The following is a 19,417-nucleotide window of genomic DNA, read 5'->3' on the forward strand; positions in this document are numbered from 1 at the left end:
TAGAGCCAACATCAATGTGGACTTTAGGCAGTGAGGATACGGTTGAAAACTAATAAAAATACACTTTTCTTCAGCCTCATTATGACTGTAACATGTGCGGTTAGGGCCTGCATTAAAAACGCACGCGTTTCTATATCGAAAAATAGTAAGAACAGCGCAGCGTGGCGCATACTCGTGAGATGAGTTTCCACACGCGTGATGGGTGGGAATATTTTTACGTAAATGTCATTTGCATGGAAGTGTCCAACCCTGCCATGTACTGCGTGTGCGCAAATAAATAACCTACCAACTTTTATTCGTCTCCTTGAGTTTTCTTCCCTATAAATTTTGGTACGAGGCTGGTACTTGTAGTGCAACTAATAGGCGTGCGCACGCACCGGATATCCGCATAAGTTTTAACGTACAGTCTTAAATAAACTCGCTCGTTTGCCTCTTATCACATAAAAAAAACTCTAATGATAGATTACTCAGAATTTTAAACTTTCGCGTTCCATTTCAACTAAAATTGTAAGACATGGGTCTTAACGCGACGTTTATTAATGAGTTACATTATGTACTCACGGCTTGACGTTCGGCTGCGATGCTGCAGCCGTGGTCACAAGCAGACTTCTTGTTTTAGATTACTCAGAAGTTGCGACTAATATTAAAGATTCTCTATTTTGCAACAACATTTAAATTGTAATGTGACATGCAATAAACGATTTGAATTTGAAAAAAGATGGTGCGAACGAGATCTCTGTGATTTAGTAAAAAGTAACGTAAATAGACCACGATCAAATTCTAACACACTATGTCGTTCACAGATCATCGACTTCGGTCTGGCCACGAAACTGGATCCCAACGAAGTTGTCAAGATCTCCACCGGTACGGCCGAGTTCGCCGCGCCCGAGATCGTGGAGCGCGAGCCGGTTGGATTCTACACAGACATGTGGGCCGTGGGAGTTCTATCATACGTGCTGTAAGTGTTTCTCCGATATGTCACCTAATAGGCGTCTCGAAGGGGGAGGAGAGGGCAATAGACAGTTTGACACCATACCCCAATAATTGGAAACCACAACTGTTTTAAAAAGACCCTTCATTCTGGTCTTAAAAACTTAATTTATTTTAAATTACCTGTAAATTACGATTTTTGTTCGCATTGTAATTGAAAAAAGTTGTTTAATTGAGTTGACAAAATAGTGACGTCACTTGCTTGTAGTCCCATACAAAATCTATGGGAGAGTTTCGTTTTGACAGTTTTAAAAAGTACGTCAATTGACTGTGGTGTCAACATGTCTATTGTCCCCCCTTTGGATATTGTAAACCCCTGCTACATCTCTACCCCACCCTTTTGCCTCGTTCTTAAGTGTCTAATACCATATTATGGTAACACATATCAGGAATTTTTTTTTCAAAGGGGTCACTTAAAAATTAGGGATTGATGGTGAAAACGGGCATAAAACCCAGACAAATGTCTAAAACTGAATGTGGCCCCTCCCCTTTTCTGGTTCAAACTGTCCTTTCTACCCTCGATGGGTTATAAATGTGTGGTTTCTAAAATTGACCACGATTTTTATTTCTGTATCTATTCAGATTTAAAATGACTATAAAATGATTAATGGTCTATGGCTGGGTTGCACCATCTTACTTTAGCTTTAACGTCGTCAAAAATCTGTCGAACTCTATACAAAAAGTACCCGACGTTATCTTTATAGTTATCGTTAAAGTTAGGTGGTGCGACTCAGCCTTAGTTTATTTACAACAGTGTTTTTCGATAAATTGACTGATAAACTAAATAGAACTGCACTTATGATTAGAATATCAACACTAGATTTACCCTATTCATAAGCAAATAGTATTTAAATTAAACAACAAATACTTACCTCTATTTATCCCACAGCCTCTCCGGCCTATCACCGTTCGCGGGTAACAACGACATCGAAACCCTTAAGAACGTGAAGGCCTGTGACTGGGAGTTCGACGAGGAAGCCTTCCAGCATGTATCTGATGACGCCAAGGACTTCATCAGGCGGCTGCTGGTTAAGAACAAGGAGTGAGTACTGTTTTGATAACACTTGAGTCATTAAGACATTTGTAGGACAATCTATACTAATATTATAAAGCTGAAGAGTTTGTTTGTTTGTTTGTTTACTTGAACGCGCTAATCTCAGGAACTACCAGCACAGAATAATAATAAGTACTTCGTACAGAAGATTTTCTTCGCGAAGGTATTTAAAAAAATGTATGCTCAATGTCGTTAACAATATGGTGTAATTTAGCTTGTCTCAAGAGTCGAGCACCATTTTGTTGACAAACGTCAGTGATCGGTACTGCGCCGAAGACATAGGGCCGACTTCGGTAAAATGATGTGTGACGTGAGGTGCCAAACTGCGAAAAATGGCGGAGGAAATACATGAATAAGCATGAATTATATTTTGTGTTTCTAATATTATTCAGGCAGTTAAAAAATACTGCAGAGTATTAATTGCACCACCGTTTTTACATATGGTTTATTGTCTTTACAATGCAAATGGGTGAAGAATACGTGCGTGCGTCAATACTCGCTCGTGATTGTCCTGTCGATTTGGTATCTCAGGAGGGGTAGTCGCGCGTGTTTTGTTTTCGATGCAAACTCGCGGAGATGAACAGGCCTGCTACCAGTCCGATTTGAAAAATTCTTTCAGTGTCAGATAGCCCATTTATCGAGGAAGGCTACCATCACGCTACGAGTAATAGGAGCAAAAATGATTTTCACGCGTACGAAGTCGCGGGCACTGCTAGTCACGAAATACAGGGATAATGTACAAAGTTGCTTGTAGTGGATAGAAAATCGTCAAAGATGAAATAGAAGTAACAAACATACTTTTGTCAAGTAAAGTCTGCCTTTTGCATTTATGACGTTGTGTATTATTATGCATGTAGATTCATCTATGTATTTGTTTATTAGATATAGTCGACCTGCCTACGTGATCAGAAATGAAAAGAGCCGTCAGAACTAATTTAATTAAAAATTAAGCCCTCAAAATTACTAAAACAAGTAGAAGTGGGCAAGTCACATAGCTCGTGGAACTTATGCCTTTGGAGCAGAAAACTTCTCGACTGGCTACCATACTCCTGAAGACTTATTATTGCAGGCAGGCTGAACACTCGGTAGACTGAAGATCAGATGATGGTCTAGAAAAGTGCCTGGGTGTTGGCAGGCCCATTATTTTTGGAAAGTTTTAAGTCTTTGTGCGTTAGAGGAGGCCTTTGTCCAGCAGTTAATGACTTTTGGTTTGAAACAACGATTAGTCGTAGGCCCTGACATACCTCCATATTCTACTTATTCCCACTTGTCACCCCCAGGAAACGTATGACAGCCCACGAATGCCTGATGCACAAGTGGTTAGCCGGAGACGCGGCTGCCGCCAGAACCGCCACCATCGAAGCCAGGAGGTACGAGGCGCTGCGCAACAGGCTACGGGACAGATACGAGGTGAGTTATGAGAATAAACTTTTTAGAATGATACGTATTGCATGCAAAAGACAGCGTGCCAAAAAGGTCCTCAACTCGGCATTAGTCGTGTCATTAATCGCGTAGACACGGCGCTGATTTTCAGCCCTTTCCAACGAAATAGCAGGCCTTAAGCGCGCATCGACCTGTTCTAGCGTTTCACTTTCGATTCACCATTTTTTTTTATCCACAACAAGGAAGCTCTTGGCCTGTATCTCACCTGATGGTAAGTGACGATCAGGCCGAAGGTGGAAGCGAGCTTCAATCGGAATCCTTTTTGAACCTACACTGGACAGGGAATTGGCCATAGATCAATAATAATATTTCAACATTGCTCCAAATAATCTTAAGTCCAATCGAAAACCTAATCTTAAGTCCAATCGAAAACCTGTTCCGTTTTTTAAATCAGGTACCTAATTTACTAATTTGCTACTACTAAGAGATACTAAAATTACCATTTTTGTTTAGAACTGGTCATCGTTCGCGCTGCCGATCGGCAGGCTGAGCGAGTACAGTTCGCTGCGCAAACTGCTCATCGAGAAGTGGAAGATATACGACGGACAGTTCGGTGAGTTCATTACACTCAAGTTTATTCTGGCACTCTCACTGTAAATAAGGCTCAAAGTAAAAATCATAATTTCCAAAAAAAAAAACCTTTAGACAGTCAATTACTTTTATCAAAAAAATCGAGTATTTCTTGATAAGTTAACCGACGGAATAATTCAAACTCTTGCTTTTTTACCAAGGAAACATCCCTATTGCCTCGGCTATGGCACTTGGATATGTGATTGCAATTATGTACTTTGTTTATTGCCATATTAATATGTATGCCTGTATGCCATATTACGAGTATTGCTAAAAGGGAAGCAATTTCCAGTCTTAACTTTTATTTTTCCCCATCATAACATCGTTCATATCAACAGACCGGCGGCAAGCGGCGCCGCGGTTCGTGATCAAGCCGCAATCGGCCTTCTGCTACGAGGGCCAGTCCGTGAAGCTGTACTGCCGCATCATCGCTTGTGCCACGCCCACCGTCACGTGGTCTCGCAACAACCACGAGCTCAGGCAGTCCGTCAAGTTCATGAAGAGGTACCTTATCTTATACGAAACCCCGCCTTAACTTAGTGCCCTATTAGGATCCTGTGCTTCGCCTCTCATTCTTCTTAGCCTGGATAAGAGGAACTTCAGTCTTCTAGTGGGCCCTGTCATTTGTGGGTCGCGCATCAACTACGAGTTGCGCCAGTCCGTCAAGTTCATGAAGAGGTAACGTCTTTGTTGTAGTCTCTGTCCCTCTCTGGCGTCTCGTAGGGACAACGTGCGTTTTGCTACGAGAGCCAGTCAAGCTGTAGCCACGCCCTCTGTCACGTGATCGCTACGAGGCCTTCTGCTACGAGGGCCAGTCGAGCAAGTTGTAGTCACGCGCTTTGTCGAAAGAGAATGTCTCCAACTTCCTCATTGGCCCTAGAGCAATTCCAAGTATACCATCAATAAAAGCCTAATTAGAGTCATCAAACCTCTCAGTCATTCAATTAGAGCCATTAGAACTTCATAACTATGAGTTGTTTTCTATGTGTAAGCTGAGGACACGTGTCTCCAGCTGACACATCTGTATCTTCGTAAATATTTATGCTACGATAATGTATTATACCTCAAAAATTACAGTCGAATCCAAATAGTAGGCTTTCCACTTTTCAAGACTTTAGCTCAAATACTGTTAAAACCACGATCAAAAAACTATGTGCGAGCTGGAGTACCGTGTCTCCAGCTTACACATCTGTATCTTCGTAAATATTTAAGCTACATCAATGTTTTATATCTCATAAATTAAAGTCGAATAAAAAAACCCGACTTCAATTCTTTCAAAGCTTTATTTCGAACCGTTTTCGAACTACGAACCGATACGTATGTGTAAGCTGGTGACACGTAACACACGGTGGATTATTAAAACCGTATAAGTTAGAGTTGCGTTTTAAAGATCAAATAATTCGTTATAATTGAAGTACACACGAGACATAATTTCAAATCTCTAGGCCTCTTAGTTTCAGAATTAAAAGCCAAAAACTATTTTCCCGCCAAATAATTCAAATAATATGGGTCGACTGCGACGTTGCCGTTCCGTGCGTCCACTAGAGCAATCGAATTTGAACTTAAAAACTAGTACTGTTCAATGAATTCAATGACTGAATCATTTTTATTTGTAGTTTAAATCATTTAATTTCGATTATAAGAATTTTAGACTAGGAGCCGGCTGATTTCTGTATTGAGTACTTAATAACCTATATTTTATTAATAAGAAAAAGCTAGGTAAAACAAAATTATATTTTAATATACAAGTATAATAACGAACTTGTTTCCAAAGACTCAAATATTTGTGGCGTTTCTAAACGCAACCACTTTAATTTTTATTTAAATACCGTGAAGTCCCACGATTCTGCCACGTCAAGTGGCAAAAATGGGCAACAACTATACAGGGTGGAAACGTTAAGTGATCTCACTCGATTATTTCTTAACTATACAAGATATTAAAAAACTGGTTACTGATCCTGAAAGTGCTTAATGAGCTCTTTCAAACGGTACCAATAATAAGTTACAGAATAAACTGGATCTATCTGAAAATTCAATGTTTCCAGCTCCACTTAAATACTTAAAATAAACTCGTAAATTGTATTCTTATTTTAAATTATTAATGAAAAACATTGGTTTTAGGCTTTACTTGCTATAATATTGTCAAGAGATGAGTGTCATGACTGTGGTAGTACTAAATGTATGGAAGAAGGAAACATTGAATTTTTGGTTAGATCCAGTTTATTCTGTAACCTATTATTGATACCATACCATTGGATAGAGCTTGTGAAGCACTTTTAGAATCAGTAATCAGTTTTACGATATCATATGTAGTTTTTAAAATAATGTGACTTTACCAAATGTATGGAAGCTGGAAACATTGAAGTTTCGGATAGATCCAGTTTATTCTGTAACCTATTATTAATACCGTTTGAACCGTTTGATAGAGCTCATGAAGCACTTTCAGGATTTTCCAATCGCGAAAGCCCTCTTGAATTCTTCTTCTTTTGTTGAAAAAAAAAATTAACAATATTAACATCACAAATCACAATCACTACTAAGACATCACAAAATAGACGAAACACAGCATTTTGCACAGAATTGGCCGTAAGGATCTATATCCATAGCCGTAAAACTTGTATTAAAAAAAAAGATGACAGTTGACTGCAATATTGAGAAACAGTCAGTGTTGCCAGAAGGTTACTTTTGTAACCTTTTAGCTGATTTTTGAACTGCTTTGGTTACTTTTAGGTTACACTAATGAAAAGGTTACTTTTAGGTGATTTTTCGGAATTTGTAGAATTAACTTTTACAGGTTATTCAGTAAAAAAATATTAATAGTGTCAATTTACAAATTATTTAAATTGAAACGTGACACTCAAAATGTTGATGATTTCCAATTAATTTTAACACTTTGTATGAATTTTGGCTGATTGGTAAGATAAGAGTCGAAGATGAAAGTTGTTAGTACGAATCAGCTTTATGAATCAATATGATAATAATATCAATCGCACGTGTGAGGGTTACTTTTTTTTCTATTTCTGGTAATTTCTGACAAGACCCTACTGGCAACACTGGAAACAGTTTAAGTTTAGTTAGTAAAATATGATTTATCTGTGGTAATTAAATAGATTAATTAGATTTACGAATCTCTGATGGATGAGTGATACCCGACCCGAGGTTTCCGCCAACTGGGACCGCAATCAACTAGGACCGCGGTCCCAATCGCCAGATCAGTAAAAATTAAATACTTTTCTGGGACCATTCATAAAGGACAATGATCAAAAATGTATGGAGTGTGGTCCAAATGTCAACCACCACCTATGTAGTAAAATAGTCTACTAAATACTGATTCATTATAACCAAACCGCAATCAAAAATATGCTGTCAGTAAAAAGTTTAAGACTGAATGAAAAGTCATGTTTTTACCTTTTCATCTGAAAATTAATGTTCTTGATATCATTCTATCCATCGCACATTTCGGATTAATCTATGCATATTATGTCATGTCGCTTAGTGTGCCGTGTTAGATTCTCGCTAAAAGAAAAAAAAAACTCAGAAGAAAGACAACAATATTGGAATTATGGTCGGGTGGTCGCTGCTCCGCCCCTATTGGTTGTAGGGTGATGTTATATAACCTAAAACCATCCTTGATAAATGGGCTATCCATAACAAAAAGAATTTTTCAAATCGGACCAGTAGTTCCTGAGATTAGCGCGTAAACTACTACAATTTTTCATACAGTCATAACTTTTTACTGACAGTTTATTTATTTTTCGTCCCATACTGAAAGTTAATCTCTATTTAATGGACCATAAGCCAATATAGGTCTCATTAGTGGTGGACATTTGGACCACTTTTGGTCATTGTCCTTTTAGTACGATACCGATTTTGGAATGAATAATATATTTTTTTAAGTTATCTATGAGTGAACCTAGTCGCTGGAAGAAAAATATTTAATTTTTATCGATCCAGCGACTGGGACCACTGTCCCAGTTAATTGCGGTCCCAGTAGCCGGAATCTACGGCCCGATCGCGAACGTCTTCGCTTTCGCTTCGCGAAGCCCACACTCGGCCTCGTCGGCACGCGCACCGACGATCGCCAAACGGCTAGAGTACCTTCTGTACTCGCCACTCTGCCCGGTGAAGCTGGAAAAGCTCCTCCAGCTACCAGCGCGCGTCCCTTCAAAAAAAAAAAAAAAGCCGGAAACCTCCCCGACCCGACCGTGGATCACCAGTATTCTACTACACAGTAAAGTATAGGGTAAGGTGGGGCACAATGTTACAATGCATATTTCTCCGTCCCTTTCTATTAGTTGTATGATGTTCAGCGGCTCAGTTCAGCAGCTCTTATGAGCTTGACAAACGTGTATACCAACATCATACAACTAATAGAAAGGGACGGAGAAATATGCATTGTAACATTGTACCCCGTGTAACATTGTGCCCCACCTTACCCTACCTAGGTTATTAAAAGTTGATCGATCTGTGATAAATAATTTACCTGATTAATTAGTTTTATGATGAAGTAGGAATTTTATTTCATTAGTGATACCCGACAAGAACGTAGATCATCGGATTTCTAGTAAAGTGTATCTACCTTAATTATTAAAAATGTTAATTGATCTGTGATAATAATCGAGCTGAATAAAAACGTTTTTGATTGTTATTTTAGTATTTCATTCTAGCTATTATATTTCCAAGAATAACCTGGTTTTGCCATGTCTGAATACAGTTTTTTTTTCGGTTTCGGTAAAACCGGTTTTGTGACCCCCTAAATCCCACCCTTACGTTCATATAAAAAGAATGTGCGTAATCTATACGTACTTAATAAGGCACCTAAAATAATAGAGAGGAAAGAATTGATTGTATTGAACAATGAACCGTCTCAGCTATAAAAGACCCACTAAACTGAACTGTCCCACCAAACACATTGATAGGGGGCGCCACCATTGTTCACCTGTACAAGGTTTCCCAAAAAGTACTGTCAAGCCGAAGCCCAGAGGTAGAGTATCACTAGGGCTACCCGAATACTCGATTTTTTCAAGTTATTTATAATTTTCAGATGATATGATAATGATGAAAATCTTTATCATATTTCAAAAACTGGGATAAAATCTATCCTACGTCCTTTCCCGGGACTCAACCATTTCTATGCCAAATTTCATCAAAATCGGTTCAGTGGTTTAGGCGTGAAAGCAAGACAAAGTTACTTTCACATTTATAATATTAGTATGGATGCAATGTTTTTGCCTCGATTAAATAAAACATTGTGATCAAAATAAAAACTTATTATCAAAATATTTTATAGGTTATTAGGTACTCAATACACAAATCAGCCGGCTCCTAGTCTAAAATTCTTATAATCGAAATTAAATGATTTAAACTACAAATAAAAATGATTCAAACAGTACTAGTTTTTAGGTTCAAATTCGACTGCTCTAGTGGACGCACGGAACGGCAACGTCGCAGTCGACCCATATTATTTGAATTATTTGGCGGGAAAATAGTTTTTGGCTTTTAATTCTGAAACTAAGAGGCCTAGAGATTTGAAATTATGTCTCGTGTGTACTTCAATTATAACGAATTATTTGATCTTTGAAACGCAACTCTAACTTATACGGTTTTAATAATCCACCGTGTGTTACGTGTCACCAGCTTACACATACGTATCGGTTCGTAGTTCGAAAACGGTTCGAAATAAAGCTTTGAAAGAATTGAAGTCGGGTTTTTTTATTCGACTTTAATTTATGAGATATAAAACATTGATGTAGCTTAAATATTTACGAAGATACAGATGTGTAAGCTGGAGACACGGTACTCCAGCTCGCACATAGTTTTTTGATCGTGGTTTTAACAGTATTTGAGCTAAAGTCTTGAAAAGTGGAAAGCCTACTATTTGGATTCGACTGTAATTTTTAAGGTATAATACATTATCGTAGCATAAATATTTACGAAGATACAGATGTGTCAGCTGGAGACACGTGTCCTCAGCTTACACATAGAAAACAACTCATAGTTATGAAGTTCTAATGGCTCTAATTGAATGACTGAGAGGTTTGATGACTCTAATTAGGCTTTTATTGATGGTATACTTGGAATTGCTCTAGGGCCAATGAGGAAGTTGGAGACATTCTCTTCTTTGTCGAATGATCGCTACGAGGCCCAGTCGGTCAGCTGTAGCCGCGCCCTCTGTCACGTGAGCGCTACGAGGCCTTCTGCTACGAGGGCCAATCGATCAAGTTGTAGTCACGCGCTTTGTCGAATGATCGCTACAAGGCCCAGTCGGTCAGCTGTAGCCGCGCCCTCTGTCGCGTGGTTGCTACGATACGTTCTGCTGCGAGAGTCAGTCCGTCATGAATAGGTAACACTTGCGAGACACGCACGATTGATACTGTAGTATCTGTCGCCTCGTAGCGACGACGTGCGTTCTGCTACGAGACTAGTCCGTCAAACTGTAGCCACGCCCTCTGTCACTGATCCCTCGAAATGTTCTGCTACGAGGCCCAGTCGGTTAACCTCAGGCAGTCCGTCAAGTTCATGAAGAGGTAAGGTTAAATAGGCATAACGACATTTGACGTCACAAAGAAGGACTTTTCAAAAGTTACCTCTTTCCTATCACTGCAAATCCTGTATCTATCACCAGAATCTACAACTTGATCTCAAAAATCTCAACTAATAACTTGTTTTAGAATATGTCTTAGGCTGGGTTGCACCATCTTACTTTTACTTTGACAAACGTCAAAAGTCTGTCAAACTCCAAACAAAAAACTCCAGTTATCGTTACATTTACTGTTTAATTTAGGTGGTGCAACTCAGCCTTACTGTTCTGATATTTCAATAATACGTGGAAACATTAGTGAAAGAGTTACTTCGTTAGCGTAAAAGCTCCCCAAGATATGGCTATTAAAAAAAATTTGTTTGCCTTATACTCGCACAAATACGACTACTCATTTATGACTGTGAAATGAACCAAAGGTTAAAATTTTTCGGGCATATAAGTTCCTAAAAAGCTATCAATTACTTTCACAGAAAGTAATAAAACAATTCATAAATCTACATAGCTAAAAGATTACTGACACTATATTCGTTCACACAGATACGCGGGCGATGATTACTACTTCATCATCAACCGCGCGAAGCTGGAAGACCGCGGCGAGTACATCATCCGTGCGGAGAACCACTACGGATTCCGGGAGGAGGTCGTGTTCCTCAACGTACAACGTAAGTCATCATCATCATCATCATCATTAACTCACTCACTGTAGAACGTAAGACTTGCCTTTTCTGGGGTTTGATTCAGATATGAAACACCTGTGTGTGAAAGCTTTATTCCTTTTTGGACTCTCGAGTAACACAACAAAGAACAAACTTCCATGTTTTAACTAGTCACAACACGCTCATATCATCATCATTTCAGCCAATAAAAGTCCACTGCTGGATGTAAGGCTCCCTTATGGAACGCCACAAAGTATGATCCCAGGTTTTATCCATCTAACTAGACGCTCATAATATGATCACTATTGTAGCTAATGACAATCTACTGCTGGAAGAAGCCTCCCACATAATTATAATATCCCGTTTTTTCCATCTAACTACTGCTATCTTATCGTAAGGTTGGCGATACTAGTTATTTTTTGCGGTCGTCGGTCTATCGAATAACGGGCGTCCTTACAATACGTTTGCCAACAAGTATGCCCATTCGAGAACCCGCTTGCTCGAACTTTCGTCTGCTTCCGACATATACGCTCGTATATTGACTCGATAGCTGCATCTCTTTAACCCCCTTGTCTGGAAGAATTCATGGGCATAGCAAGTTTCAATTTTATATTACTCGAACGTACTTAAATATCTCGCAGCCACCAGAGCATATAACGCTTAAAATATAATAGCCATATATTTATAACCAGCAATAAAACGCCAAATAAAATCATTATGACTAATATAATGGCACAATTAATAAACCTAGCTAAACAATAAACCTGTCAGATGAGATAAAAGCCAACCGATCGGTTCAACGACTTAATAGTTTAAATGTGAACAATCAGGTCGCGGACGCCAGATCTATTCTCGCGCTGGGCCTAGGCCGTATTGTACTTTAATTAGTCTAGATATTTGAACGGTGAAACGAGTTTGTGTTGTGTTCGGTGAAAAGGTTAAAATCGTGTTGTTGATGTGCGATACCGTGGAAAGTCGTTTCCGGTAATTTGTGTTTTTTATTTTTCAAATGTTAAAAATATCTTAACTTTTCTGCTCTTTTCAAGGTTCGATACAAATCAGTTGAAGCGTTTTACTTTTTGAAGTTATGCATCTGAAACTTATTTGCATTTAAAAGATTCGTTTTTTTTTACTCTCGTGCCAATATATTTTTTTTTAATTCTTTTTCTCGAGCAGATTTAACCCCACAACTGATCATTTAACCCTCTTGTCTCAAGCCTAGTGTCAAGGCTTAAAAACAATGACAAAATTAAACTTTATAGTGCGAAGATCTACCTACAGGCTTTCCAGCACAACTCTTTATGTAACTCTTCTCCAGCGGTTCTCAAAATTCAGCGCCAACCTTTGCCCGGCCTTATTATTTTAAGTCTTACAGCTTTCTCTCATAGTCCAAATACACCTCAAACTTGAACAGCTTGAGATTTTCCATCACAATTAACAGTGTAATCCTCTTTCAGCAGTTCCCAGCACTTGCCGGGGAACGAACTTTAAACAGTCTATACAGTATACCTAAACTCTCTGTGACTCGCTTTAGTTATCTATCACAACTGACCGTGTGACGTGTGTATTCCAGCGGTTCCCAAGGTCCAACGCCAACACTTGCCAGAAGCGCCACGCCGCCGCGAGGCGTTGCCCTACACCTTCTGGCAGGAGTCGAGCGAGACGGCGCCCGCCTTCACCTTCCAGCTGCGGCCGCGCGTCATGCAGGCGCGCGACACCTGCAAGCTGCTCTGCTGCCTCAGCGGCAAGCCCACGCCCACCGTCAAGTGGTAAGCCCACGCGTGGACACTGCTGCCCACACCTTCTGGCAGGAGTCGAGCGAGACGGCGCCCGCCTTCACCTTCCAGCTGCGGCCGCGCGTCATGCAGGCGCGCGACACCTGCAAGCTGCTCTGCTGCCTCAGCGGCAAGCCCACGCCCACCGTCAAGTGGTAAGCCCACGCGTGGACACTGCTGCCCACACCTTCTGGCAGGAGTCGAGCGAGACGGCGCCCGCCTTCACCTTCCAGCTGCGGCCGCGCGTCATGCAGGCGCGCGACACCTGCAAGCTGCTCTGCTGCCTCAGCGGCAAGCCCACGCCCACCGTCAAGTGGTAAGCCCACGCGTGGACACTGCTGCCCACACCTTCTGGCAGGAGTCGAGCGAGACGGCGCCCGCCTTCACCTTCCAGCTGCGGCCGCGCGTCATGCAGGCGCGCGACACCTGCAAGCTGCTCTGCTGCCTCAGCGGCAAGCCCACGCCCACCGTCAAGTGGTAAGCCCACGCGTGGACACTGCTGCCCACACCTTCTGGCAGGAGTCGAGCGAGACGGCGCCCGCCTTCACCTTCCAGCTGCGGCCGCGCGTCATGCAGGCGCGCGACACCTGCAAGCTGCTCTGCTGCCTCAGCGGCAAGCCCACGCCCACCGTCAAGTGGTAAGCCCACGCGTGGACACTGCTGCCCACACCTTCTGGCAGGAGTCGAGCGAGACGGCGCCCGCCTTCACCTTCCAGCTGCGGCCGCGCGTCATGCAGGCGCGCGACACCTGCAAGCTGCTCTGCTGCCTCAGTGGCAAGCCCACGCCCACCGTCAAGTGGTAAGCCCACGCGTGGACACTGCTGCCCACACCTTCTGGCAGGAGTCGAGCGAGACGGCGCCCGCCTTCACCTTCCAGCTGCGGCCGCGCGTCATGCAGGCGCGCGACACCTGCAAGCTGCTCTGCTGCCTCAGCGGCAAGCCCACGCCCACCGTCAAGTGGTAAGCCCACGCGTGGACACTGCTGCCCACACCTTCTGGCAGGAGTCGAGCGAGACGGCGCCCGCCTTCACCTTCCAGCTGCGGCCGCGCGTCATGCAGGCGCGCGACACCTGCAAGCTGCTCTGCTGCCTCAGCGGCAAGCCCACGCCCACCGTCAAGTGGTAAGCCCACGCGTGGACACTGCTGCCCACACCTTCTGGCAGGAGTCGAGCGAGACGGCGCCCGCCTTCACCTTCCAGCTGCGGCCGCGCGTCATGCAGGCGCGCGACACCTGCAAGCTGCTCTGCTGCCTCAGTGGCAAGCCCACGCCCACCGTCAAGTGGTAAGCCCACGCGTGGACACTGCTGCCCACACCTTCTGGCAGGAGTCGAGCGAGACGGCGCGCGCCTTCACCTTCCAGCTGTGATGACACCTGCAAGCCTACGCCTCAGCGGAAAGCCACGCCCACCGTCTAGTGGTAAGCCCAAGCCCACCGTCAAGTGGTAAATCCACGCCCACGCACAGTAGGACCCAGTCTAAGAGTACCTTCCAGCTTGAAGGTAAGTTCAAAAAAGTGCTGTTTGCCACGCCACCAAGCCTCGAAAAAGTGGGATTTTGGGCTGCCACTTGGACACATCATCCTATTGTAAAATATCACTCAAAACTTGATTTGTTTTAGTCATAGACTCTGTCCTGTGATTGGTCAAATTGTGGAAATTCAACCAATCAAATTAAAATTCTAATTTATGCTTGAAAATGAAACGAGTTATAAGCCATGTTCTGTAATATGCACATTGAACACGCTTCAAGACATTTTCATATTGATACAGGTATAATAATCCCAAAATGGAAATGATTATGAAAATGTGGGTCCCCATAAGCCCCATAATAGTTCTTGTCTTTTCAGCCAAATGACGTCCACGGAAAAAGGCCTTCCCCAAGGTTTTCCATAATAACGGTCCTGCGCTGCCCGCATCCAGGCTCTTCCCGTTCGACTAAATAGTTCTTGATACACAAAAATTCAAAAACACTGCAAAAATTGAAAAACACCCGCTATAAATCTAAATTTTACATTACCAAACTTAATTAACACCTCCATTTCACTCCATCCAGGTACAAGGATAGAAAGGAGCTATCCAAGTTCGACTATTCCATGACGCACGCCGATGGCGTCGTCACCATGGAGATCGTCGACTGCCGGCCCGAGGATAGCGGCAAATACAGCTGCATCGCCACCAACATCCATGGAACCGATGAGACCTCGTGCGTCGTTATTGTTGAGGGTAAGTTGTAATATTGTACTCCTAATTAAAAATGTTATCTGGGACGTTGGTAGTTGACAATATAACCAAAAACTTCTAGGCACATTTCCCAAAAATTACTTCATTCTAGTCTCGAAAATTTTGTCGCGAAATATGATTTTTAGTAGCAATCGATAGATTGTCAGCCCCCATTGCTTTACAAAAGCTATGGGAGAGATGCGTTTTGTGAGCTTTCTGATTAATCTTTCTATTCTGATCGGTGTGTAGTGTTTGCCTATACCAAACTTTGCACAACCTGTTTATAAGAACTGCAAATCACTAAAATTAAAAACATGTCAGTGCTAGTTGAAGCTAGTTTTTTGGAAGAAATAAGCAAGCTAATAAATAACTTTTTATACGCTCGGTGCAAGCTTTATAACTGCGTCCTTGCCTTCAGTTATATCAGTGGTGAAATTGTGTAAAGCAATCGTAATCATTTGACAGTTCATAACGTACGATAAAGTCAGCTAAACAAAGCGTTTGACAGAATAATCGTATTGTTATGAACTGTCAAATTATAATGATTGCTTTACACAATTCCACCTCAGGTCTTTTCTACTACTTCTTTCTATCTTTCGCTCTCACCACCAAGAAGAAAATAAAAGTTATTGGAAATACATTGTAAACTTGATTGTGTTTGCAGGCGAGGTAGTCTCACCCGAGCAAGCGGCGCTCGCGCACAACTTCCTGCACTCAGGAGACCGTCGCTACATCGAGAAGCCCATCAAGCCTGCACCACCACCTATCATCACCAAGACTAAGGTACGCTAACATTATGAACCCCTTCTAGTTCGAGCCGTGTAGTTGCAGTTAATAGGAGCAATTTTCCACAATGGCACTGCATTTACACATTCTTGCGAGTTTCCATGTGAATGGGGAGGCGAATAGTGAGCATGCATAATATGTAAACAGTGCGCTTGTGTCTCTCGCCTCGCCTTGCATATGAACAGTGTGGTATACGAATGTTTCGTCGAGTCATAAGGAGAATGGCGAACACGATTGTATAATTGCGGCATTAGGCATCCCTAACCCGTCTCGCCAGTATGGGGAGTTAATTTAGATCAAGGTAAAATTAAGTTGATTGCACTCCTGCGCCGATGCTGCTATGATAAAAATAATCTAGTAATAAAGAATTGTGATTTGAAAACTACAAGGCTGAGTTACACCACCTTACTTCAACGCTAACTATAACGATAACCGGTGTCTTTTGTATGGAGTTTAACAGACTGGACGTTTGTTAAAGTTTAAGTAATTTGGTGCAACCCAGCCTTAGTGTTTACAATGAAGCCTACCTACTATCTACTTTAAATATAAATCTTACTATAACAAATTCCATGTACCCCCAGGTCACAATCGACCCGCCACAGAAGTCGCACGCCGCGCCCAGGCCCAAATACTCGCCGCAGAGCTCGGTAGAAGCGAGCAAGAAGAAGTACGGCGCCAAACTGGACTCGGACGCGTCTTCGCGGTCGAGGAGCGCCACTAAAGAGCTAGTTTGTGAGTATTTACTTATTTAATTACTGCTAAATGACGTCCACTGCTGGATAAAAGCCTTTTCCAAGGATTTCCATAATGAAAGGTTCTGCGCTGCCCGCATCCAGGTACTTCCTGGGACCTACAATAAATTCTCCTGAAAATCAGAGTCGATCAACGTTTATTTAGTTAAATATAAGATTTTAAACTTTCGCTTTCCATTGATAATTGAAAATGAGAACAACGGGTCTCAAATGTGACATTTAATATGTATTAAATGCCATTTAATGCAAGCAGAAATCTGCTAGTAGCAATAACTTCTTAGGCCCAGTTTTTTGATTCATAGTTAAAATAACAAATTGTTAAATTTTGCTACTAATGGTTAAATATTAACAAAATGTTAACTAATAGTTAAAAAATGTACTAAAAGTCAAGCTAACCATTGTTCGAAAAACATTTTTTTCTGAAATTTAACCACTTGTCACTTGACATCTGTCAAATTTGACTATTGGTTATTTTAACTACGAATCAAAAAACTGGGCCTTAGTCTTTAAACACAGCCAAACTGTCAAGCTGTTAGTAATCATTATACTGAAGACTATCGTATTTGCGCTTGGCTGTTGGCTCTATGAATAAATAAGTCCTTTCTCTCCTTCAAATGGCTGTAACAGTTGCATCAACTGTTGACCACTAATAAGATAGGATAGGAGGCTTATAGTTCCAAGTTCATGCCGAATAATCTAAAAAGGCAACGAAGTACCCTCAAATTAAGGCAGTCCGACACCGACTATTGTCGCATATATGAAAAATTAGCTTTTGCCCGCGGCTTCACCCGCGTGAAATTTAGTTTGTCACATATCCTCATAAATTATAGCCTATAATGTTATTCTGGGTTATAAACAATAATACTGTAAAGTTTCTACAAAATCCGTTCAGTAGTTTTTGCGTGAAAGAGTAACAAACTTCTAGACATCCAAACTTTCGCATTTATAATATTAGTAGGATTACCATTAATACAATAAATATCTTTACAGTACCAGCGTCAGACTCAACTATGTGCGCGCCGTCATTCGCGCGCGCGCTGCCCGACGTGCTAAACGCGCGCGACGGAGCGCCTTTACTACTGTCGTGCGCCGTGCGAGGCGACCCCGACCCGCGCGTGCAGTGGTACAAGAACGGAAAGCCGCTGCACTCGTCTGAGGTAAGTATCTACATACATCCGGCTCGAAGGACCATCCGGCTCGAAGGACCATCCGGCTCGAAGGACCATCCGGCTCGAAGGACCATCCGGCTTGAAGGACCATTCCTGCTTGAAGTGCCATTACTAGCCTGTTCTGTGTCTGCACATTATTTCATATAGGTTATTTAATTGCTATCTAAATTAACGTAAGCCTCAAAGAGAACGCAACAAAGCTTTTTTATTCTACTAATTGCTCGCGCGTAATTATATTGCTGTCGCGACTATGCGACGGGCGCCCGCAGTGAGTGTGCGAGCGCGACAGCAACATAATTACGCGCGAGCGATAAGGATGGGTAGCTTGGGGTCATTGGACAAAATTCTACGTGCTCACGGACCAGGCTTTAGTAGCAGTCTTCTTCTAGACGTTAGTCCCTCAAGGAAGCTCAATTTGTAATTTGTCATCCATCTACGCGCCAGAAATCATATTATCAATCAATAGCCTTATTCACGTAACAAAACTTCAACGACAACCAATCGCTGAGTTGCGATCCTATCGAGTAATCGTTCTACCGAACTGACCCTTGTAAATACGGATTTAGAACTGTTTTTCAATGGGACGACTTCTGAACGTCAGCGAGATCTTGACTGAAAATACGTGAATGAGGGCTATTGTTTTAGCGCTCACCAGTTAGCGCCACTGTAGAGTAAGGTCCTGTCACTTGCTAGTAGCGAAGACAGTGGCACCAACTGGTGAGCGCTTAAGTGGTAGGAGGACTATCGCATTTGCACTCATCAAGATGGCGCCACTGTAGAGTAAGGTCCTGTCAATCGCCAGGGGTGCCAACTGTTAAGTATAAAAACGATAGCCCTCATTAGGCCACATGTTAACTCAACGTAAAATATCTATGTCAGCCCAAGATATTGTTTATACGACTTTTATAAATGTATACTTATAGACATAAAACTAACCGACAATATTTGCTCTACAGGTGGTAGACCTCAAGTACAAGAACGGCGTAGCCTCGCTGGCAATCAGCGAGGTGTTCCCCGAAGACGAAGGAGAATACTCGCTCAAGGCCATCAACAGCCAGGGCGAGGTCGAGACCAAGTGCAAGGTCTCCGTCAAACGTGAGTATCGTCAACTAGCTGTGCCCCGCGGTGTTACCCGCGTTAAAACGTAGCCTATGTGTTAATCCATGGTGTCAGCTAACTCAAAACTAAATTTTATTAAAATCGCTCCAGCCGTTTAGACGTGAAGAAGTAACAAAGAACATACACACTGACAAAATTTTGCCTTTATAATATTAGTGTGATACGTGGAGGGAGCAAATCAGTTTTATTTATACGTGACTATTCACACCTCTCTTTCTCACCACTGCAACTGACTAATAAATTGACTGCCAATAAAAACTTAGTGAAGGTCAAGTTTGGGCAGGGCTTTTCGCGCTTCAAAATTAAGAACGAAACTTAATATTTAACATACTATTTTCAGGGG

General features: G+C 42.0%; 1 protein-coding gene across 1 annotated transcript in view; it reads left to right on the top strand.

Annotated features, from left to right (window-relative positions):
* Window positions 1–19,417, top strand: part of LOC135084185 (twitchin) — a 211,053-nt gene that overhangs the window by 187,001 nt on the left and 4,635 nt on the right. Inside the window, exons 148-159 of the mRNA XM_063978926.1 lie at window positions 804–958; window positions 1,880–2,032; window positions 3,325–3,454; window positions 3,941–4,040; window positions 4,396–4,561; window positions 11,136–11,260; window positions 12,828–13,023; window positions 15,082–15,251; window positions 15,913–16,031; window positions 16,616–16,766; window positions 17,777–17,943; window positions 18,912–19,050. Coding sequence (XP_063834996.1) covers window positions 804–958; window positions 1,880–2,032; window positions 3,325–3,454; window positions 3,941–4,040; window positions 4,396–4,561; window positions 11,136–11,260; window positions 12,828–13,023; window positions 15,082–15,251; window positions 15,913–16,031; window positions 16,616–16,766; window positions 17,777–17,943; window positions 18,912–19,050 — 1,771 coding nt within the window. The remainder of the gene's footprint in view (window positions 1–803; window positions 959–1,879; window positions 2,033–3,324; window positions 3,455–3,940; window positions 4,041–4,395; window positions 4,562–11,135; window positions 11,261–12,827; window positions 13,024–15,081; window positions 15,252–15,912; window positions 16,032–16,615; window positions 16,767–17,776; window positions 17,944–18,911; window positions 19,051–19,417) is intronic.

This window comes from Ostrinia nubilalis, chromosome 25, assembly GCF_963855985.1.
Source record: "Ostrinia nubilalis chromosome 25, ilOstNubi1.1, whole genome shotgun sequence".
NCBI classification, from domain to species: Eukaryota; Metazoa; Arthropoda; class Insecta; order Lepidoptera; family Crambidae; genus Ostrinia; species Ostrinia nubilalis.